At 35.2% G+C, this 21,699-nt stretch overlaps 2 protein-coding genes across 2 annotated transcripts; both read left to right on the top strand.

The window, feature by feature from the left end:
• LOC109851475 (lactoylglutathione lyase-like) lies at positions 5,347–17,748 on the top strand. The gene is made up of 9 exons (XM_020421615.1): positions 5,347–5,563; positions 6,861–6,987; positions 7,074–7,198; positions 8,355–8,419; positions 8,520–8,732; positions 15,313–15,360; positions 15,436–15,543; positions 15,676–15,828; positions 17,420–17,748. The coding sequence occupies exons 2-9, from the start codon at positions 6,863–6,865 to the stop codon at positions 17,462–17,464; spliced, it is 882 nt and encodes a 293-aa protein (XP_020277204.1). The 5' UTR covers positions 5,347–5,563; positions 6,861–6,862; the 3' UTR covers positions 17,465–17,748.
• On the top strand, positions 18,453–20,928 carry LOC109820383 (transcription factor MYB86-like). Its single transcript, XM_020386511.1, has 3 exons — positions 18,453–18,840; positions 19,627–20,373; positions 20,648–20,928. The coding sequence occupies exons 1-3, from the start codon at positions 18,514–18,516 to the stop codon at positions 20,774–20,776; spliced, it is 1,203 nt and encodes a 400-aa protein (XP_020242100.1). The 5' UTR covers positions 18,453–18,513; the 3' UTR covers positions 20,777–20,928.

The following is a 21,699-nucleotide window of genomic DNA, read 5'->3' as shown; positions in this document are numbered from 1 at the left end:
CCGATTCACCGCCTACGTGCCCTTTACACCCAGTCATTCCAAAGAACACTTGCCCCCCCTCCCCGTCTTACCGCGACTGCTGGCACGAAGTTACCCGGGGCTTCTTCCTCGAGTCCTGTCATGATCGTGCACTCCCACAGTGGACGCAACTCTTTAGGAAGAAAAGATAATCCTTAGGGACAAATGTCGTCCCCCCTGATAATTATCCTCCTCTCATTCCGAACAGAATGGGAATAGGCCAATCTCTCTCTACAATGAGTTCAGAATACAATATTCTATGGGAAATGTGCCACATGGTCGGTCGGTCTATCTTTCTCGTTCTTGTTGGCTCTATCTCAATCCGGCACCCGATCCGTTTATGCTTCTGCCGCTGCTTAAACTGGTTTCGGGTAAAATACCACTCGAACAACTGATCGAACGGAGTCTGTATCTCCAACGAATGGTTCTGCTCCGGTATTTCCCACAGCTATCCCAACTATTTGTGCTTGGACTCGGGAAACTCGATCCATCGGGTATGGATCCGAATCATAAACTCGTCATGGGATTGCCACAAAAACCGGCACTGAATCTAGTTTAGTTGCACTTGCCTATGACTCCACCTTAGCTGAGGCATACGGAACTACGGATGAACCAGAGCTCCTATAAACACTAGCTCTTGCTCTTAGAAAAAAACCTCGAGCATAGAAAACGAAGTCCTAGCAAGACCTTCTCTTCTCCTTGGAACCAGAACAAGACAGATTGTCTTTGATCCACTTTACAGCTCAAACCCTGCAACTTACTGACCAATGGACCTTCCCAGACTTCACGCATACTGTTTTTGGTGACGACCTTACTACTATTAAGGATTCATTGGATGTCTTAAATGATTTAGTGACAAATAAGTTTGTAAGTCATTATTATTTGCATGCGTTGGATTCATTGGATGTCTTAAATGATTTAGTGACAAATAAGTTTGTAAGTCATTATTATTTGCATGCGTTAGATGTTTATGAGTTGATTCATGGAGGTCCATTTGGTGGGTGGGGCTAAGTTCTTAGTTCTTTTTTTCGTATCCAAATCCAAAATGAGATTCAGAGGCGAATGCACCAAGCCCATAATTCATTCATTAGAGGTGGGATCGGAGAAATGGAGAGTGCCCTCCCGACTCGATCAACTAGAAACGAGAGAAAGCCAGGAGAGCGTTGGAAGATAAAGATCCAATTCCGGATAGATGGGTCAAGAGGCGAAGAGGTTTCCTCTTCGATCAAACAATAAGCAGGATAGGTTGTTTCATTACTATCAATGAACAGCGGATATTCATCGTTATCGGTGGGGAGGGGTGGGTGTGAGGAGCATACGATAGAAAGAGACTCCTCTAGCAGGCCCACCGATGATAAGGTGGTAGAGGACAGATCAAGCCAATTTTTGATGTACTGAATCCAGCTCCACATGATGCAAGAAATTATTTGACTCTCCCATCCGGAGTAAAATATCTCTTTACCCATGAATGCATATGATGGGATGAGAAGAGGCGCGAGAATCGCTAGAAGCGCCTGGCCGCTATAGTATGTCTCTTCGCAGGGACCCAGTGGAGTCGAAGGGAGCATGCCGTGGGGGAGAGGGCACTGGTAGTGTGTTGTGACAGGTGTCAGGATGCTGGCAGTCTGTTATTAAGGGCATCCTTTTTCTCCCCCGCTCATCCCGTCGAAAACCGATATACAGCAGGATCCCCTTGGAGCTCTGTATTGCGTCGACAAACTTGTTTCCCAGCCTTTCCGTCATCATGGGAGTGATGACCCACCACCGAAACGGGAATCGAACCCTTTAACATCGATTGATTATAAATAAAGAGTTTTTCGATCAATCCATCAACCCTTCGAAACTTTCGAATATCTAACGCCTTTCATTTTTCTTATTCACGAAGTTAAATATAATTGCCACTTAAATAAAAACTACAATTGAAAATGTAACTCTCATTTCAAGTATGCATGAATGCATGCACTAATGACATTTTAAGTTGACACTTTGTTTGCAAATTGAAATGTATATTATTAGTTTGTCATATGTGCATTTTAAGTGGATGGGTTACAAAAAATAGAAGTTAATATTAGTGAACAATTAATATGAGAGTTATACCATTATTAAGAATGTATGCATGTATATGTATGTGTTTATATGTATGTAAATTTTTTATGATAACATTAATATTGGATTGGTGGAGGGGTTACAAAAAATAGAAGTTAATATTAGTGGACAATTAATAGGAGAGTTATGCCATTATTAAGAATGATGCATGTATATATGTATGTGTTTATATGTATGCAAGTATGTGTTTTATGAATGCATGTATGTGGTTTGGAGGGTATTTTCAGAAAAAAATATTTTAACATACCAACACACTTTTATAATAGTACTAGGTGGAATGCACGTGCACTGCACGTGATCAAATATCATAATTATTTTTCAGGTTTATTTATTTACTATAATATGGTTGCAAAAAACTTTATAAATATCATAATATATTAAATTTTTTTGGATATTTCTATGTGTGGTTTTAACATTTTTGTCTTCCAAAAAAATAGTGATGTTTAAAACCTTAAAATATTAACGATTTAAGATTAATTACTAATTTGAACGTATAATTTTAAAATATTAATGATGTAAGGGACCAATACGGAAAAAACCTATAATTATTAATAAAAAATAAATTCTTGAATTCATCAAAGAAAAATGGTAGGCTTTATCTAGTTAGTAAGGATTTTGTTCGGTTATGAAAAAATCACTTTCACCTATTGTTTATCAGGCGACCAAGTATTATAGATATTCAAGAACCTTTTTCTAGAGTTCTCTAAGTTATAATGTGCAAATTCAATCAAGAAAGAAAATATAAATTATATGATCAATTTTAAAATCTGTTGTTGTACTCTTTTTACATCTTCCCAACTACTAATTGATCTATCAAAATGATTACTCTCTAGTTTTAGAAAATTATAAATATAGTCTTAGAATAATTTATACATATTATGCACTCATATTGATTGTATTTTAACAAAATAATTCATATCTATCTAATGTCAAACAACATCAAATTTTTTTAATAATTTAATATTAATCCCTAAATTATGAGCAATTTAAAACATTTCAGAGAATAACATAAAATCATTGTATATTTAAAATCAAGAAACTAATATCTAAATAACCTTTACATATTTGCTCTTATAGGTATCCTATGAAATATTTGCCGATATATTGCTATATCGGCTAATATATCGGGTTAAAGACTTTATCTCGGTAATATTTCCTATTGTTTTCTTTTGTTTGGTGATTTTTTTGATATATCGACCGTTATCGAAAATATGGCCAATATATATATTTGAAGATATTGAGAAAATCATGTCATTTTTAATTTGATTGTGGACTCGAGTTTGGATCTTGTTTGGGAAATAAAATTGGAACCTACAAAACCCACAAATGCCACAATTCTTCTCCAAATCTCTCCACTCTCGGCTCTCCCAAATCTTAAGCATATTTCTTGATGCAAATTATTATATTTAAATTTTATTAATATGTTAGATTACATATTACAATGTCATGTTATGTATGAATAGTCTCTCATATGACACCCAATATTACATAGACATCCCTGAATTTTACAATCTGATATCATGGATTTTATTTGTTTAATATTTATCTGATGTCCAACCCTTTGTAGTAGTCCTTCAGAAGCCTCTTCTAAAGTTTTTTAAGCGAATTATATAATTTTAGGAAATAATTCAAAATCTTGAGACTCATTCAAAATATGATGCTTTAATTTTTTAGCATCTCCTGTACTATATAAATATAAGCTAACCATTTGGCCTCATATTGTATGATGAATATTATTTATCAATGGGTTCATATATTATTGTTTATGGATAACAAAGGTTTTAAATATTTATAGGATTAATTGAACTTAAATCTTTTATAGTTTATAGCAATTATATTTATATACCTCCACTTGTATCTTGTTGCATATTTTTAAAATTTTAGATAATATATCTAGCTTGCTGCACTTAAATATCCTAATGTTTTCCAAAATATAATGTTTTTACATTCTGTCCTCTTACATAAACATAAGAATGCTCTTTGTAATTTTCCTATATGAGTTTCATGGTATAATTTTAGGATAATTCTATGTTTTCTACTCTTTCCATAAATACTTTATTAACATGCAATTATCTATTAATATATTATTTTACATTACTAATAATTGATATGATGTAGAGTTTTACAATAGCGTTGGAAGTTTTAGATACCAAATTATACAAACTTAAAGTGACATATAATGTAATTAATTAACAATGATAATTAATTTAGTTTAGTTAGTATTAGAATGTAATATCAACAAAGAATAGGGGTAGTATAGTCCTTGAAAAATTTATCCACAACTCCCTCTTTTAAAGGGAGTATGAAAGGGAGTATGATATGATATGATATGACTAGTTGAGATGTACGTATAATGCACGTGATTGGATATCATATTTTATTTAAATTGATAAAAATAGAATAAAAATAAAAAAGAAAACAAAGTTTTTTTGTGGGATTGATAGAAGTAAAACTTTAATAAACTTTTACCAAACCAAAGTAAAACTGCAAATTACAAACACCTTTAAAATATTACAAAGAAGTAGTTGAGAAGTAACACTTGTACTTGAAGAATTAATTAACTTTTATTCTTTAAAAAATATTACAAAGAATAATATCATCAAGGTATGGTTCAACATTCTCTGTATCATAGAAATAAAATTGAAATTATGAAGAATTATTTTCTTGCGAAATTAGAGCAGAGAGATTATGATATATTTCCCATGTGCTCTAAATATAATTTTTTTTCTTTGATTCAAGGTCCCTATCATATCTTGCTCCAAATGATGTGAATAAAAATTGCTATTATAATTTACTTGCTAGGGTAATTGTATTGTATATAGGACATATAACTTATCTGAAATATCCACATCTACTAAGTGGATTTTGCTATTGTGAGAGTAAAATATTAGAAGCTTGTATTCAAACTTTTGTAGCTCTATGTAACACACAATAATTTAGAGTGCATACGATGAAGCCCACTCCTAAAAGTCACATTAAAGTATATGGATCTCACGGATCACACTACCGTCTGTTGGTAGCTCAATTAACAAATCAACGGTCATTTCTTACCATCAAACTCAATATGATATCTGTTTAGCAAATTATTAATATTTTTCTCAAATAAAAAGATACTTTATGATATTTTTATGCGGATCTCCAAATTTAAAAAAGTATATATTTTTTCTGAACATATTATGGCAGAAGCGGCCTCCTCAACCTAACCCCCGTCTGTGACCTCGATTTTACATCCAAACACAAAACAACCAAAACAGTGACCGCTTTAGAAGATTCTACCCAAAAAAATAATTATCAATCAAGAAAAGCATAAATCACGCCCCTTTCCCTTTTCCACTCTATTTATTTATACGCCACATTTTTATACAAGCCGGCACACTGCAGACCCTCTCTCTCTCTCTCTCTCTTTCTCTCTCGGGGTTCTTCTTCATTTACTATTTGGGTAAGATTTTTTCTTCATTTTGTCTATTTTTCATCTAATTTTTATATGAAATTTAAGCATTTGGGTCTAAAAGAATTGGGATTGGGGAGCTTTAGTACTATGTTTAAAGGGTTATCTTGGTGAGAGCATAACCCATCATGCTTTGCTCAATGAATCTTACAGAATTGATGGGGTTTATTCTTTTTTTTATCAATTTTTTGTTTTTTTTGGAGAAATAAATCGTGGTATTTGTTTTTTTAGACCGATTATCTAATTGCTGAGCGATATAGTTCAGCCCTCCGTAGTTCTTTGTTGGTTTTGGTTGAATAATGTTTAGGGTAAATAAGAGCAAATCCCCCTGAAATATACATGATTCATAGAAATACCCCCTAAGGTGTTGGAAGACAAGGGACACCTTGACCACCTCCTTTTTAATTTTCAAAGTTTACTGCTGATGTAAAAACTATAGCAATAGGCTCGTAAAAACACGTATGCAAATATTATACCGGAAATTAATGATTATATAAAAACTTGATGATTATTTGATTAAAGTTAATTATGGATGTAGCTTTTCCTACTATTTACCTTAGGGCTAAAATACTAGAATACTGTGTTTGGGATGTATTCTTTTGAGCAAAAGGAAATTGACTGTTAAATTTATGAGGTCAGCCACACTGATTTTTTTTTTTTTTTTTTTTGCCGAAATTCATGGGTGCATCTGTGGCAGTTCTGATTTTTTTTTTTTTTTTTTTGCCGAAATTCATGGGTGCATCTGTGGCAGTTTCATATGATGACCTGTAAACTGCGATAGTATTATCAATTTAGGTATTTATGGGCGATTTTGGCAAAACCAGTTAGAATAGTGACAGTCAGGGTGTCTGTTTCCAGTATCGACTTTTATTCGGTAGACAGAATCTCTCTATGTCCAAGTGTCTTTTTAAACAAGTGATTTTTTCATTATTCATTCTAATGTATTTTAGTGACATATACTTGAATTGCAAGTTGTTAGCATTTTGAATGGTGAACATTGGTCCACTGACCACTGTTCATGTCGTAATATTCTATGTTGAGGGAATTATGTTCTAATACACTGTAAGCTGTGGAATTTATGCGTTATTTTCACACAACCGGTTAGGAATTGTGATGGCAATGATAGTCTGCTTCCATTGCGGGCTTTTATTCAGTATAGCTGGAATGGATCTGAGTTAAAAGTTTATTTTCGAACAAGTAGTGAATGCAGTTTGGTAGCTTATACTTTAATTGATAGTATGATTAATCTCTATCATTAACCACAAATTGATCCATTGTATATCCTTAGATATGGCATCTGGAGCGGAAACTGAAATCGCTGTTCCAAGTGAATCCGTGCTTGAATGGGTTCAGAAAGACAAGCGAAGATTCTTGCATGCTGTGTACCGTGTTGGTGACTTGGAGCGGACCATAAAGTATATATTCTTTTTCTGAAATATATCCTTATTGATTGTTAATTTTTCATTGTTGTGTGGCTAATTTACTCTTTTTGTGTTTCAAGATTTTATACTGAGTGTTTTGGTATGACCCTACTGAGGAAAAGGGATGTTCCAGAAGAGAAATACTCAAATGCGTTCCTTGGCTTTGGACCTGAAGATTCTCACTTTGTGGTAGAGTTGACATACAGTATGTCTCCTTAACTCCGTTTTCAAACATGTAGTATATAACCTTTTGTCTTTATTTATTTATTCTAAAGTTCTGAAAATTTTGATAAATTGCATTCTTTCTTCTTGTGAATATATCTAATTAAATATAACGGAAGGAAGAAGTTGCATGGATGTTATTAATCATAAGTAGAAGTCCTAATTGCTTGTGCCTGGATATTGTAGATCTTCATTCCCTATTCATTGACAATGTCCATCTTTTTCCCCTCGAGAAATGGACTGTTGAGTTTTTGAATTCATGTGGGGATAATATTAGTTAAAGAAAACCAAATATTTTCTTCGTTACTGGTTGATGATGAAAGACAGATTGATATGTCCGAGCTGTTTGACTTCTACTTGAAAAATGTAAACTGTTTTAAAAACAGTAAACAATATGTATATACTCTATAGTTTGTGAATTTCATTGGAAATTTGGTTACGAAAGAAACATGGTTGAATCATGAGTGGGGTTAAACCGAACTATTATATCCTGGATGACCTCAAGATGTAGCACAGCATAGTCAATTTTAGCTCATAATCAATGTAGTCCATGTGTGCCATTGGCTTCATCTAGATTGAGTTAAAACCCATTTTAGTCTAAGATTTAGCCACAGATTCAAGTCTAGTTTTGCCAAGGCATTGGGCATCATCTGGATATCTGCCTCAAATTGGACTTATTTTATTATGTCTTGCTTAGTATGCTATGTAATTACCATATTTGATCCAGACCAATAAAACGCTGTTTGTGGTCTGACTCCCTGTCCGTACTATTAAAAGGTTAGCTTCAAATATATGCTCTACAAGAATTTTATTTTCGCACTCACACATACTAGGTTATTAGAAATGTGAAACATCTAGAATTTGCTTAAGAAGGCATTCTCTCATATGAGACTGAATGAAAATACTTGTCATTACTTTTCCCAAACTACAAAGCTGACCTGTCATAATTTTTATAGAACTTATGGATGATTTTATGTGGAGTAATCTTATGAGCTTACGTAGGACTGTTTTTTTATATGTTTATGTCAGTGTTTCCAATGACACTATTATTGTTCCAATGATAGATTTATTCATATTGCCAGATTGAGTGTTATTATTGTTAGTTCCATTGGACACTAATTCTTCTTTTATTGTAACAGATTATGGAGTGGATAAATATGATATTGGCACAGGCTTTGGTCACTTTGCGATTGCAACTCAGGATGTATGTATATATTTTCTCAACTCAATTTTATGAAAACGTGATTGTGTTTTATAATATCATACCTGCAGTTCCAAACTGGAAAACTAATATTGAACTGTAGGTATATAAACTGGTTGAGGACATCAGGGCCAGAGGTGGCACCATCACTCGTGAACCTGGTCCTGTTAAGGGAGGGAAATCTGTAATTGCCTTTGTGAAAGACCCTGATGGTTACATATTTGAGCTTATTCAGAGAGAACCTACCCCTGAACCTCTCTGCCAAGTTATGCTTCGTGTTGGTGATCTTGATCGCTCTATCAAGTTTTATGAAAAGGTATTTTGATGATATTTCTAGTGTTTACTAGTTTTTCTGAAATGTTTGATACCTTATTATTGTTCATGCTATCAGTAGGCTTGCAAATTGTTTGGATCCAGTTTTTACTCTTCAATATAAACCTTGTTTTGAATTCTTATTCTAGTTTAGCTGGTGACCATTAAAAGAATGGTAAATTGCACAACCCCACCTCTCCCCCACCCACACCCACACACCCCAACAAAAAGAGGGGGGCAGGGGTGGGGGCGGGGGGCTCTGCAGCATTTCCCACAAACCTGCCTGAAATCTTTTGCCCACTAAACTTAAAACTTTTCCCACAAACCCCCAAAACTCTAAAAAGTCTCAAATAACTCCCCAAGACTTGTAATTGTTTCCACAAACCCAACCGCCCACCCAAAAGAGAAAGAGAAAGGGAAAAAAGAGAGTGTCTCTTGCTATTGAGGACCGTATTATCTGTCTAATTGTGTTCTTTTCTTGTTTTCCCTGGGTCTGCCTTCTCCTCTTCCCCTTGCTTTTTGGGGTGTTTCGTGGGGAAGATTAAAAATTTTGGTAGTTTTTTTTAGACTTGTTGGATTTTTGGGGTTTTTTGGGGAAATGATGTTTGGGAGGGTTTCATATCAAACTGCCCAAAGTTTGGGCGGTTTGTGAAATTTACCCTTTAAAAAAACAGGGGGTGTGAGAAATCCATAGAAATAAAGACAATTAACAAGTGTTTATGTTTCATATGATTAGAACTTTCTGGATATTCTTACAGGTCTTATTATGTAGTTGAACTGGGCATTTCCCATTATTTACTGTCTTATTCTTACAATAAGAAATGCTGCCTGTTTTGCTAGTTGTTCTTGTAATTTTGTGTGCCTCAATCATTAGATATTCTAAACCTGCAACACCTAATGGTTTGTTTACCTACAGAAAAGAGTTATCCAAAAGCTACTGTCTATTGTATCTATTATCTGTTAACTTCCTAACTACCAGACAATGTGTGTAACATAATGTATCCAGTGAAATAAGCATATTACTACTTGTGCATTACAGAGTAGTATGTGTCCAATTTTCGTCCTCCGCATAGATGATAAGAGCGAATACAAACTCTCATCATGTAGCATAATAAACACTTTTTAAAGGTTTGTGTGCTCACCGATTCGGAACTGGTTATAGAAGTGAAAATTTCTAGTGAAAATTTCTATGTAGGCACTAATAACTTAAATGTAGTGATAAATTCTTTGGTACAACAATGAGGCTGACATACAACATATCCTTTTTCACTGCCACCTCTTACATTTTAGCCCAAATTCAAGTTTCTTTGCGTCTATGCGAAGTCCTTATTACTCAATCCACTATGATCCCACTACTCTTCCTAACTGGAGCACTTGTTGTTCTTTGCTGCACATGCGTAAACCATCTCTATGGATTCTCACTTATTAACATCAGCATATTCATTTGAACCACTGACTTCTTTTAAGGGTTGTTTTCTTCTATTTTTCAGATTTTAAGGCTAATTTGCATTTTTCAGATTGTTAAAGGTCTGATTCTGCAATTTTCAGATTTTTAAAGGTCTGTTTCTGCAATTTTCGGAGTTTAGGGGTCTCTTTTAGTACTTTTGAAATTTTAAGGACTGATGCACCTTTTTAGATTTGATTTTTTAGATTTTAAGTGGACAGTCAAATTGTAGTCTGGGAGGGAGGGACTGGATTTTAGGATTTGGAATTGGCCAATTGTGCTTAGACTTTAACACTATAGTACGCCGAGAATTCTATATGACCTATAAAACTGTGTCATTTTCAATTCTGATCTCTTCTCTTGACTTGTTCCTGTCTCTCTCAACTCGCCTCTCTTGGTCTCCACTTTGACTGTCCCATTAAAAATTTGAAAATTGCAAATCAGTACTTAAAAAAGTCTAAAAATATTTGTTCCTATCTCTCTCGACTCATCCCTCTCATCTCCACTTCGATTGTCCCCTTAGAAATTTGAAAAGAAATTTTTTTCTAAACAAACCTATTCATAAATTTTTTTTCTAAAAATAGACCCCCTTGAGCTTTTTTTTACAAAAATCGACCCATTTTATCTTAATTCGGTTTCTAAATAGTCGGGGTTGTCAACCCTGACTATTTAGTGCATAGAATGTTAGGGTTTAGAGTTATAATTGGGGGTTTACAACCTCCTAAATAGTCAGGGTTGGCAACCCCGACTATTTAGAAACTAGATTAAGATAAAATGAGTCTATTTTGTAAATAAAACTCAATGGGGTCTATTTTTAGAAAAAAATATGAATGGGTTTATTTAGAAAATTTCTTCAATTTGAAAACTGCAAATCAGTCCTTAAATTACCCAAAAATACAAAATCAGCCATTTAATGTTGAAACTTGCAAAACAATCCCTAAAAATCAGATAAGTGCAATTAAATCCAAGAAATATTAAAAAAAGAGCCTCTCAAAGCTCTTGCAAGTTACAAAAACCAGTGTTATCAATGCGCGAGGCGCAAAATTAATTTACGCGCTCATGCGCAATGCGCAATGCAATGCGCAATGCAATGCGTGCGCCTGAGCGAAGTGAGGCACACTACACACATAATTTTTTAGAATATACAAACATGCATAAAGAAAGATGTGGTTATGGAAACTTCACATGAAAAAGATGTCAATGACTCAAAATAAATATTATAAATTACCAAAGTCATAAATAGAGTATTAGTCATAATACTAACACGCTCAAGCAGTTCACTAATATCGATGAAAATTAAGTAGTCTACTAAAACAAAGTAAATAAGTAACAAGATAATAGTATTAATCTAATGAGTCTAATCATCCTCCTAAACATCATCATCATTCCCTTCAGGGGGAATATCCTCCTCAGTTTCCTCTTCTTTGTTAAACTCTTCTTCATCTTCTAACTCTGAAACCAGTTCCCTCCTCAATAATGAACCTTCACCACTCAAAGATCCCCGTCCCCTATTTGTCGACCTTATATATCTAGCATCATCCTCTTTAGGTCCCATTGCATCACCAAATGTAAGATCATCCTCGTCCTTGACCAAGTCATTTTCTGCATTGTCACCTTCACCAAATTTTCGCAGCAACCACTCATTGCTTTCATCTATATCAGGCAACTTGATCGGATCAATGACATCTCTACAGTCAAATATCTCCTTCAAAGCTTGGTTGTACTTGCAGTATACAAGATCTTGCAACCTTTTATGATCCAATCTATTCCTATTCTTGCTGTTTTTCTGTAGTTCATACAAAATAGTTAATTCAATATACTTTCTTTCAAAAGAATGAATCAATTTTGTTGTATTACAAAAAACTTAACATACTTGCTCAAAAGTACTTTAATTTCTTTCACGGCCTGAGGAGCTACAAGTCAGACTAAGGACTCTTACAGCAAGTTTTTGCAACTCTGGAGCTGATGCACCGTAAGGCTCCCACCAATCAGCTGTCAATATAGATTATTAGATAGTGTTAGCAACGTATTTTAATTTCCTATAAAACACGTAGTAAATTGAGGAATATATTATTGATAGTTACCTGGAGACTTCTTTTTCTGGTTTCTCTTAGCTATATCCATACTAAAAATACCCCCAGCATTTCTGTATATATCCAGCTGTTTGTCAACCTATCTTGCTCATTAATGAGCACCATCTTCTTAATGACTTGATAAAGGCCTTTCATAACCTCATCATCCCCTTGTATATTAAGGTGATCATAGAAAAATACAGGATTAAGGTAATATCCTGCAGGGTGCAAAGGCTGATGAAGCTGATCTTGCCACTTCTTATTAATGATCTCAAAAACAAGTGTATATTTTGTTGCATCATCATTAAAGGCTCTTTTAATAACCTCCTTCGATTTATCCATCGTCTCATAAATATAACCCATAGCAGGCCTCTTCTCACTATCAACAAGCTTCAAAACATGGACCAAAGGAGCAATGAGCTTAATAACACGAACAATATTGTTCCAGAAAGAAGGCATGTAAAGTATCCTCTCAGTTGATTTGCCCTTGGAATCTCTTGCCTACTTATTCTGTTTCCATTTCTCCAAGTTGAACGTCTTTCTAAGATTACTTTTTTGCTTGTGGATGTTGGACAAAAGTCATAAAGGAAGTTGCAAATCGTGTCACTGCCGATCGGAGGAGCTCTTTGTAGTTAGTCTGACCTCTCATCAATTTTAAAACCCACCCATGTGAGTAGATGAATCCCGTTAGCTCCATAGCTCGACTCAAGGTCGACTTCAATGGTAATTTTCCAATATCCTTCAACATAAGGTTGATACAATGAGCAGCACACGGGGTCTAATATAAATGAGGATATTTAGCCTCCAACAATTTTTCTATATCAAAATTAAAATCATGATCAGAATTGAATAACAAGTATAAATTACTCATAATGAAAATGAACTTAATATCTAAATTTTTACTTGCTAGCTTGAGACTAGAATAATTATTTGTAACAACATGCACAATATTCTGAGGTCCTATCAGCTTAATCTGCTCATCAAATATCTGATACATTCTTTTACCTGTTTTAATCTCCTCAAGAGCATCAATAGAAGAAAAAAACACCGTACCAATAGGAGAATTTGTGAGAAAATTGAACAATGACCTATCCTTGCGGTCACTCCAACCATCTGACATGAAAGAACAACCTTTGGTTTCCCACACCTCTTTATAATGTTTTATCAAATCTTCAGTGTATTTTTTCTCTTTCTTAAGCAAAGGCTCTTTTAAGTAGTGGAATGTCGGAGGCGGCAAGTTAGGCCCAAACGCTTTCACGGACTTCAACATAATTCTGAATGACCTAAGTCGTGCTGCATTAAAGGGAATGTCGGCTTGATACCACCAATGAGCAATGTCTTGGTGCACTTTAGATATTGCATCTTTGTTGAGGCTTTTATCAATAGACGTTTACCTCGCCTTACGTCTTCTATCATCCTTAGTGACCTCTAGCGTTGGATTAAAGGTGAAAAATGCATCCATCGGCCCCTTCTTCTTTGTTGAAGATTCATGCTCAAACTTCCCCTTCCTCTTGCTGTTATGGAAGATGATCTATAGTAGGAGCCAATGGACCTTTCCCTTTGTCTCTAGTTGCTTGTAGTTGTTCCTCTTCAAGCTCCTCATCTTCATCGATCTCAACCATATTTTCATCTCCAAGCTCAGGAAAGTAATTATCCATAGCTTGTTGTCTTTTAGCACTCTCTTACCTTTCTTCATACTCCTTTAGTCCTTTAGCTCTTCCACTACATCGGGAGGGGCTTTTTGACAAAGAAAAATATTTTTGCGTTTCCTCTTTGTTCCAATAAGATGCTTCTTTTGTTTTGATATACCGTCATTTGTGATCTTATTACAAAAGATGCACTTGTGCTTGTTGGCATTTCCTTCGTCCACAAGTGAATTGTATTTCCACGTAGGATCCTATCTTCTCCCACTACCGGTCGATGAAGACATATCTAATTATCTACACAAAAACACATAAATTAACAACTATACTACGTAAGTACATAGATTTAGTGAATCACACTTCTACTTTAATTTTCATTATTTCATAATCATACAAATTATACATAATGATATTAGTGTATTGCATCACTAACAATTACATTTCTAATTTGCAATTTACATGTTACAAAAGAAAAATCGGCTATGACGGCTAGTAGCAACAATATTCATGAGTCGCAAAACAATGTTAAATGAACAATATAGCAACAAATATCTAATAATCAACCAAATTTTCTGACTGTTGCTGTAGCAGAAAACCACTTTTACTTAGCAGATAATGACTTTACAATCGATTCAAAAAAAAAAAAATCTAAAGAGGAGAAAAACTGAGAAGAAGAAAAGTAGAAGAAGAAGAAGAAGAAGAACTGAAGAAGAAGAAGAATAAGACTGACCTTGGCTTGTTGTCGGCCTTCCGTGATGTTGCTGTTGTTGTTGCTGTTGCCGGCCTTCCGCGGTGTTACTGTTGCCGGCCTTCTATAGAAGTGAGAGGAGGAAGTGGAAAAATGAAACCCTAGCTCTCAGCCGATCAGATTGGGTGAGGTAAGTTTAGTAGGAATCAGGTCTAGACTTGATAACCCGCTATTTCTAACTTTAAAAAAACCCAGTTAGCCCGCTGGTTCTCAAGCGTGTGCCCCACGCAACACGCGAGGCTTTCTCAGGCGCACGCCTGAGGGAAGCAGAGCGCCCGCACTTGATGCGGGGCACTGTGCTTGCGCGCCACAGCGCATCGGCGCTGTGCTTGCGCTCCACAGCACATCGCGCCTCAGACGTGCGCCTCAAATTGCCTCTAATATTACTGACAAAATGTTTAGAATTGAAAATTCTAGAATTGAAAATCTAATTATTCCCGAACAATAGAATTGGAATTGAACTACAAATTTCATGTTTTAGAAATGAATTCGACATATTCAAATCAATTTCTTTTTCCAAACGCATCATTGTAGAAGTTTTATCTAGACACATTAGTCAATGCAGAAGAGCAACTTTTCTTACAGTGTGCATCATTAAGTTGCATGCTTCCATATCTATAGGTACCGTCTCTTGTGGATCCATACTTATGAGTTTCATGTTTGATGCAATGATACAGGCATGTGGGATGAAATTATTGAGAAAGATCGATAATCCTGATTACAAGGTACATTTTTCCTTCCATATTTTGGAGTGACAACTTCAATGATATTAAACCTCATGAATTGCATGTTTTACACAGTACACTCTTGCCATGATGGGTTATGACGATGAATACAAATCAACTGTGGTCGAATTGACATACAACTATGGAGTCACAGAATACACCAAGGGCAATGCATATGCTCAGGTTATAAGTGTTTTTTTTGGGGGGGTTTGCTGCCTTCCTCGCCATACTCAAGTTGTAATAGTTCTCAATTATATTTGCCTGTTGCTTTGTTTTACTTACTATCTAGTCTTACTGTCTAATTATCATTTGTAGCTTGCTATCAGTACTGAAGATGTTTACAAAAGTGCTGAGGTTGTTGATCTGGTCACCAAAGAGCTTGGAGGAAAGATCACACGCCAGCCAGGACCTATTCCAGGAATCAATACCAAGATTACCTCATTTCTCGATCCTGATGGCTGGAAAATCGTGAGTCCTTTTTTTATTTATTGTTTTATACTTTAGCATAAGGCATTTTTATAATATGTTCAGTCAATTTCTTGCATTGTGTTCTGTTTTCACATGTAATTTTCACATATTACTTATTTGTTACAATATGAATTTGCAATATAATAATGATGGTAATTTTAATAAAGATATGTGAAGATAGTGCAATTTAGACAGTTAATAACTAGTGAGCTCCCGCTCATAAAATATAATATAGGGGTACCTTTTTTTAAATATCCATGGTGACTTGTTGCATGTCTGGAACTTGGTTCTGAATAATATCTTTAACATTGATAAAGCCACTTCAGCCCTTGTTTTATACTGTTGTGCATCATGCTAAATATCCTTAAACTAGAAGGTCTCTTAATTATTTTCTACAGAAGGTACCCTAGTATGTATAGGATTTGAATTATAGACCTCTTCTGCACATCTTCCACCTTAAAGTCTTCCTATTGTTTTTGCTTCAATTTGCATCATTGCTTTGAGTAATACTAAATTTTATCTGCTGACTTGTGTAATTCCAAAGTCCAGATTACTAATCTAATTAAAGAGCTACAAATTATTTCAGAAACCCAGGACAATCGTTGAGAAATCTCAGAGTATAAATTATAACCCTCAACTCTCACTACAACTTTGGCCTTTCGGGTGCAGTGGCAGGACTTTAAGGTGGTAGTATAAAATTATAATTCTCAGCTGCCACAAAAAGGACTAAGGAGTTTTGGTGTTTTCTGGGGGGTTAAAAAAGAGTCTTGGTGTACTGGAAGGGTAGATGGTACGAAATTTACCTAGTTCAAATCCCACCAGAGTCGCATTCAAAGATCTAATAAAACGTGTCACTATACTAAAACAGTGCAGGTTTGGACTCATAAAGAAGGTGCTGAGTCTATAAGGCACGAGGGAGTATAAAATTATACCATCAATACAAGTTTGGAGTTTTGATGTAGTGAATGGGGTTTTAAGAAACCTTAATTATTGGCCCCAGTCCCTACTCACCTAGTTTACCTTGGTCCCTTCTTACCCCTGGAATATTTTTAGTGTCTATATGTTCCTTAAATCATTGAATTAGTCACCTGCTTACCCCCCTAAATTATTTTGGTATCGCCTTTCCACTATCACTTCCTTCGCGTAATTTTATTGAAAATACTCACAAAAGTAATAAATCAGAGGTAGTAAGTAGTTTAACTAAATTTGATAGTTTAGGGGCTAAGCAGGAAAAAGTTACAAGTAGTTCAGGAGGTAAGGTGGGACTGAAAACAGTTCGAATGGTAAGCATGAACTTGATTTAATACTTTAGGGGACGTAGTGAGACAATATAGTTCATGAGGTGTTAAGTGACAAATTTAGTAGTTCGGGGAGGGCAAGCAGGGATGTTAAGACCAATTTGTGCTTTCCAAAAGAAATGCTCCATCTTAATAGGGATTTGCTCGTAAATGATAAATCAAAATGTGATCGAGTCTCATCTTCTTGGCTGCTGATCATAATAATTCAAAGAAAAACGGCAAAAAAAAAGAGGGGGCGGGGCGGGGCGATTATTTTCGTTTGCTCATTGTTTTGTATTATTTTCGTTCTTCAGGTGTTGGTGGACCACGCAGACTTCCTCAAGGAGTTGGAGAGCTAAATGGAGAACTGCTTTATCTCTATGCATGCGTTGTGGCCAAATACTACTCATCCTAGTATAGATGATGAGAATATTATGGACATATCGACATATGTTAAGTATGATAATGGCATGTGGCTAATGCGGACTTGGATGGTCTCTCTTATACTCTCTACTTCCATTCCGTGCTGTATCTTTGGTTTCACTCTTTATTGTTGTGGTGTTAGTTTCAACAACCTTGAATTGTTCGGCAGAACTTTGGTTAGGATATTATCAGAATTTTATAAAATGTTTTCTGTATGAAAGGCATCTTTCGAAACGAAAAATGCTCAGCTGATGAGCCGAAATCTTGACGAAGAACTAGGGTTTTTTTTTTGGGCATTCTACCAGCAATATGTGAAGGTTTGATCATGGCAGGTCCAAAATTTTGTTTCCTTGTTTAATTTTCATGTTTGCTCACAGGTCCCTCAAATCTTATGGGGTCATGCAAATTGTTGTTCATGTAAAAAATTTTATATCGAGTTCCATAGTTTTATCTGTAAAGACAGCCGCTTAAAAAGTCAAATCTTATATCTTAGGATGACTTTAAAATAACAAACTAATCCTAATGCATATTGAAATTTCTATCCTGAGATTTGAAAACTAAATAACCGATTGGAATTTATCTAAACTCAAAACTAAATTTCGTAGATAGGAAATTAAAAGAGGTTACAATAAACCCAAAATAGGAGAGATCAAGTTTAAATACAAACAATTATTTGAAAACTCAAAGTTTAGATGCTCTAAAAAAGTTTTGGATATATATGTAAACCCCTAATTAAATGGACTGAAATATGAAATTAACCTGCATATCAATTAGATATCCTAATGATCTGGGCTCTCTACTCTCTCTTATCTTCAAACGTAAACTCTTACCCATAAACAAACTAGTCGGTGAAACCCCAATTTCACTCTCATATATAAACTAATTCGATTGTTTCGAAACAAACTTTGAGTTTATTTTCAGAAATTGCAAACTCAAAATATAAAAAATCCTACCAAATATTATCCATCCGCAAACGACATAAAGGATGTACTTATTTATAGCAGCATTCATGCTCGTATATAAGAGCCGAGACAACGACAATGGTGATGATCTAAGTAAGTTCAGAAAAGGGCCATGGACGCCGGCTGAAGATGCTATTCTTATAGATTATATTAACAGGAACGGAACGGGAAAGTGGAATGTCGTCGCGAAAAATAGTGGGTTGCTCCGTTGCGGGAAGAGTTGTAGATTACGGTGGATGAACCATCTTCGGCCAGATCTAAAGAAAGGGTCGTTATCTTCTGAAGAAGAGAAGTTGATACAACTATTGCATGATCAGTTTGGAAATAAATGGGCAAAATTTGTCAAATATGTCGGTACTTTTCTTTTTTTTTTCCTTTTCTTTTCTTTTCCTCTAAACGATATTTAAACTGAACTGGTCATAATTGTGTGCATGATGCCTATCGACATAACTGATAGTATCTTGAAGACATGAAACTTAATAATATCCAAAGAGTATTTTACCCTTCAGAAGAAAGTTCCTTTCAGAACCAGAATAAAAATTTAGATTTACAAAAAGAGAGAGAGAGAGACAGAGAGGTAAAGGATTAAACTTTTTTGCATAGGATTATTCTTAGGTTAAGGAAGACCAGACAATCGGCTAATTTTCTATTTACATGGTCATTTTTTTAATTAATTGTTTATATGTATTGAGATTTAAGATTCAGTCAAGAGTTCTAATTCCAATTGTTGGAATCAAGACGAAGTATATGAACCATGAGTAATTATCAATTGCAATTTATCCATCTATTTTTTGTTAATGTTGATTTTTTTTATTTATTTCATCCACTTATGATATGAATTATCTATATTTCATATGTTTTGTTGCTTTACGTAAATCTTCTAGCTTAGAACGTCTCTATCTACCACTTATATACTACATTTCATATACTTTCATAAGAACAATAGATGAATAAAAGAAATATGCATCTTCCAACAGAAATTCTAGATTAATTACGTGAGCAGCTAGTTACGTGAGACAAAAGTACGCAAGGCGCAGAAGCTCAAGTTTATTATTGTTTTCCGCTTGATTTTTTATCTCATTTATAATATCGATATCGCACTTCATTTACTAATATTCCTGCTCCGTACTTCCCAGCTACCCGGACGAACTGATAATGAGATCAAGAACTATTGGAACACGAGGCTCAAGCGACGAGGGCAACAACCACCACCTGCAGCACATGATTCCTGCACTCCTCGTAACATAACGGAGGTCAGGCAAGCACCAACTTCTAATCTCGAACTTATTATGGGCGAATCACAACATCCTGCCATCATCGCCAATAATAGAAATCCTGATCCTGCAACAACCGTACGCAATCCCAACTACAGTTATTGTGAGCTGCCAAAGCGACCATACGTGTACAGTGATGGCGGCTCTTGCGTACCTCCGTTACAGACTCAGCGGTTTCCGCTACAAGATGACGGTTCTTGCTTTCAGCCGTTATCGACTCCATGGCTCGATTCTCCTAGTGCCTATTCTTCTCCTCCTCTAACTTGGGAGGACAGGCAATCTTCTTGTATACTACCAACTTCACAGTTTGATTCTTCTTGTGCATATTCTTCTTCTTTGCCTTCTTTGTTATCATACAGTAGTAGTACTTGTACATACCCGCTACCGACTCCACAGTTTGACTCACCGTCTGCCTATTCGTGTTTATCTGCGGACAGTAGGCAACCTGCATATCCTTCATCAAGTCAGCGGTACATAGATTCTCATAACATTGCCCATTCTTTTCCTTCGCCTATCATCATGGATCAAACGTTGCAGCAGCAGGGGAGGGGGCTAATTGCAAGCACATCAAATGCTAACATGGATGCGTCGGCTCATCAAGCACATCAGGTAACGTTAAATTTAGTTGTAAATAGAACTAATTTTCTACAAAAAACACACACACACACACTAAAGCGCTAGGCATAAATGCCCATGTTTTTACTCGCCCATGTGAAAATTACACTTACGTTGTTTGGGTGATTGATAACCAAGGGGGGTTTCTTATATTGTTGAAGCTTTGGGAAGTTATCGATGGGGTAATCATCCAAAGTGAGGGGGTTTCTGAAATTTAGCCATTAGGAAATATTCGGCATTCTAACGTACGTTCTCCTTTTTTTTGCAGGAACAAGCAGGAACAGATGAAGAAGCCTTCATACCCAACCAATTAGAGGAGGATCAAATGCCTACTACACCTACACATGTTATTCATCCAAACCATCACTTACATCCAAACCGTCACTTACTCCATTAACAAAATTTGACGCAGGATGATACCACAAGGCTATAACAAGAAGAAATTAGATTTATTGCAGAAATACATATGTTTTACTTTATTATTTGATATTATAGGAAATATCACTGCTTGCAATAGGGACTTTTTTTGAGGATATTCTTTTTTGTGTACTGTGTTTTCTGTAAATATGAATTGAATAAGATCAAGTTCAATTTACATTCTCTCAACTTGTTCTCTGGTAGGCAAACTGCTTACTATACCAAAATTCTTTTATCCATGTATTTAGAAATAAATTAGAAATTTAAAGATTACCGCAAAGTCACTACTTGCGTTCTTTATTAGTTTCGAAACTTCAGGTGTTTGTTTATTAGATGAAACCAGCACCTGAAATAAGATTATGTGCTTCGTAAGGATATAAAATATATTTCGTGCATAATGAGTCCCTTGTGATTGAGCTTTATGACAAACAAAGAAAATAAATAAATCATAAATCAGGCAGACAAGATAATCTAATGGTGGTGACTGGTGAGAGAGAGAGACCTCATTTGTTATCCGAGAATGGGTGAGAATGGAATGTTCATTCTCAGCTCCCATTCATACATACCAAACACGACGTCCTAGATTAATTAATGTTTATTCTTACTTCTCATCCATTTCTACATTAGATTCGGATCCTCTCTAATTGGCATTCCCATCGAGTTGGCAAGGAATAGACATTCTATCTTAAAGTGGGAATCAAAATTAAAGATAACACAAATTACGAATATGGCATTTTTAAAAGATATGAAATAGATGTGATATTTCAAAATCACCAATGTGTATATATTTTTGTTTTCGTTCAACTCTACCCCTATTTCTCTTACGTGGAGATGCTACTCTAATTGTTGGAATAACATCATCACCCCCTCCCCCAAACCCCCCACCCCCCACACACACACACA

This window comes from Asparagus officinalis, chromosome 8 (genome assembly GCF_001876935.1).
Source record: "Asparagus officinalis chromosome 8, Aspof.V1, whole genome shotgun sequence".
Taxonomy (NCBI): domain Eukaryota; kingdom Viridiplantae; phylum Streptophyta; class Magnoliopsida; order Asparagales; family Asparagaceae; genus Asparagus; species Asparagus officinalis.
Note: the sequence above shows the minus strand (reverse complement) of the source record. Positions and strands in the feature narration are given on the sequence as shown.

Coding starts and splice junctions, on each gene's coding strand:
- LOC109820383 (XM_020386511.1), top strand. CDS start 18,514: ATGTACTTATTTATAGCAGCATTCATGCTCGTATATAAGAGCCGAGAC. Junction 18,841..19,626: donor GGGCAAAATTTGTCAAATAT/GTCGGTACTTTT, acceptor CGTACTTCCCAG/CTACCCGGACGAACTGATAA. Junction 20,374..20,647: donor CGGCTCATCAAGCACATCAG/GTAACGTTAAAT, acceptor TTTTTTTTGCAG/GAACAAGCAGGAACAGATGA.
- LOC109851475 (XM_020421615.1), top strand. CDS start 6,863: ATGGCATCTGGAGCGGAAACTGAAATCGCTGTTCCAAGTGAATCCGTG. Junction 8,733..15,312: donor CTATCAAGTTTTATGAAAAG/GTATTTTGATGA, acceptor GCAATGATACAG/GCATGTGGGATGAAATTATT. Junction 15,829..17,419: donor ATCCTGATGGCTGGAAAATC/GTGAGTCCTTTT, acceptor TTCGTTCTTCAG/GTGTTGGTGGACCACGCAGA.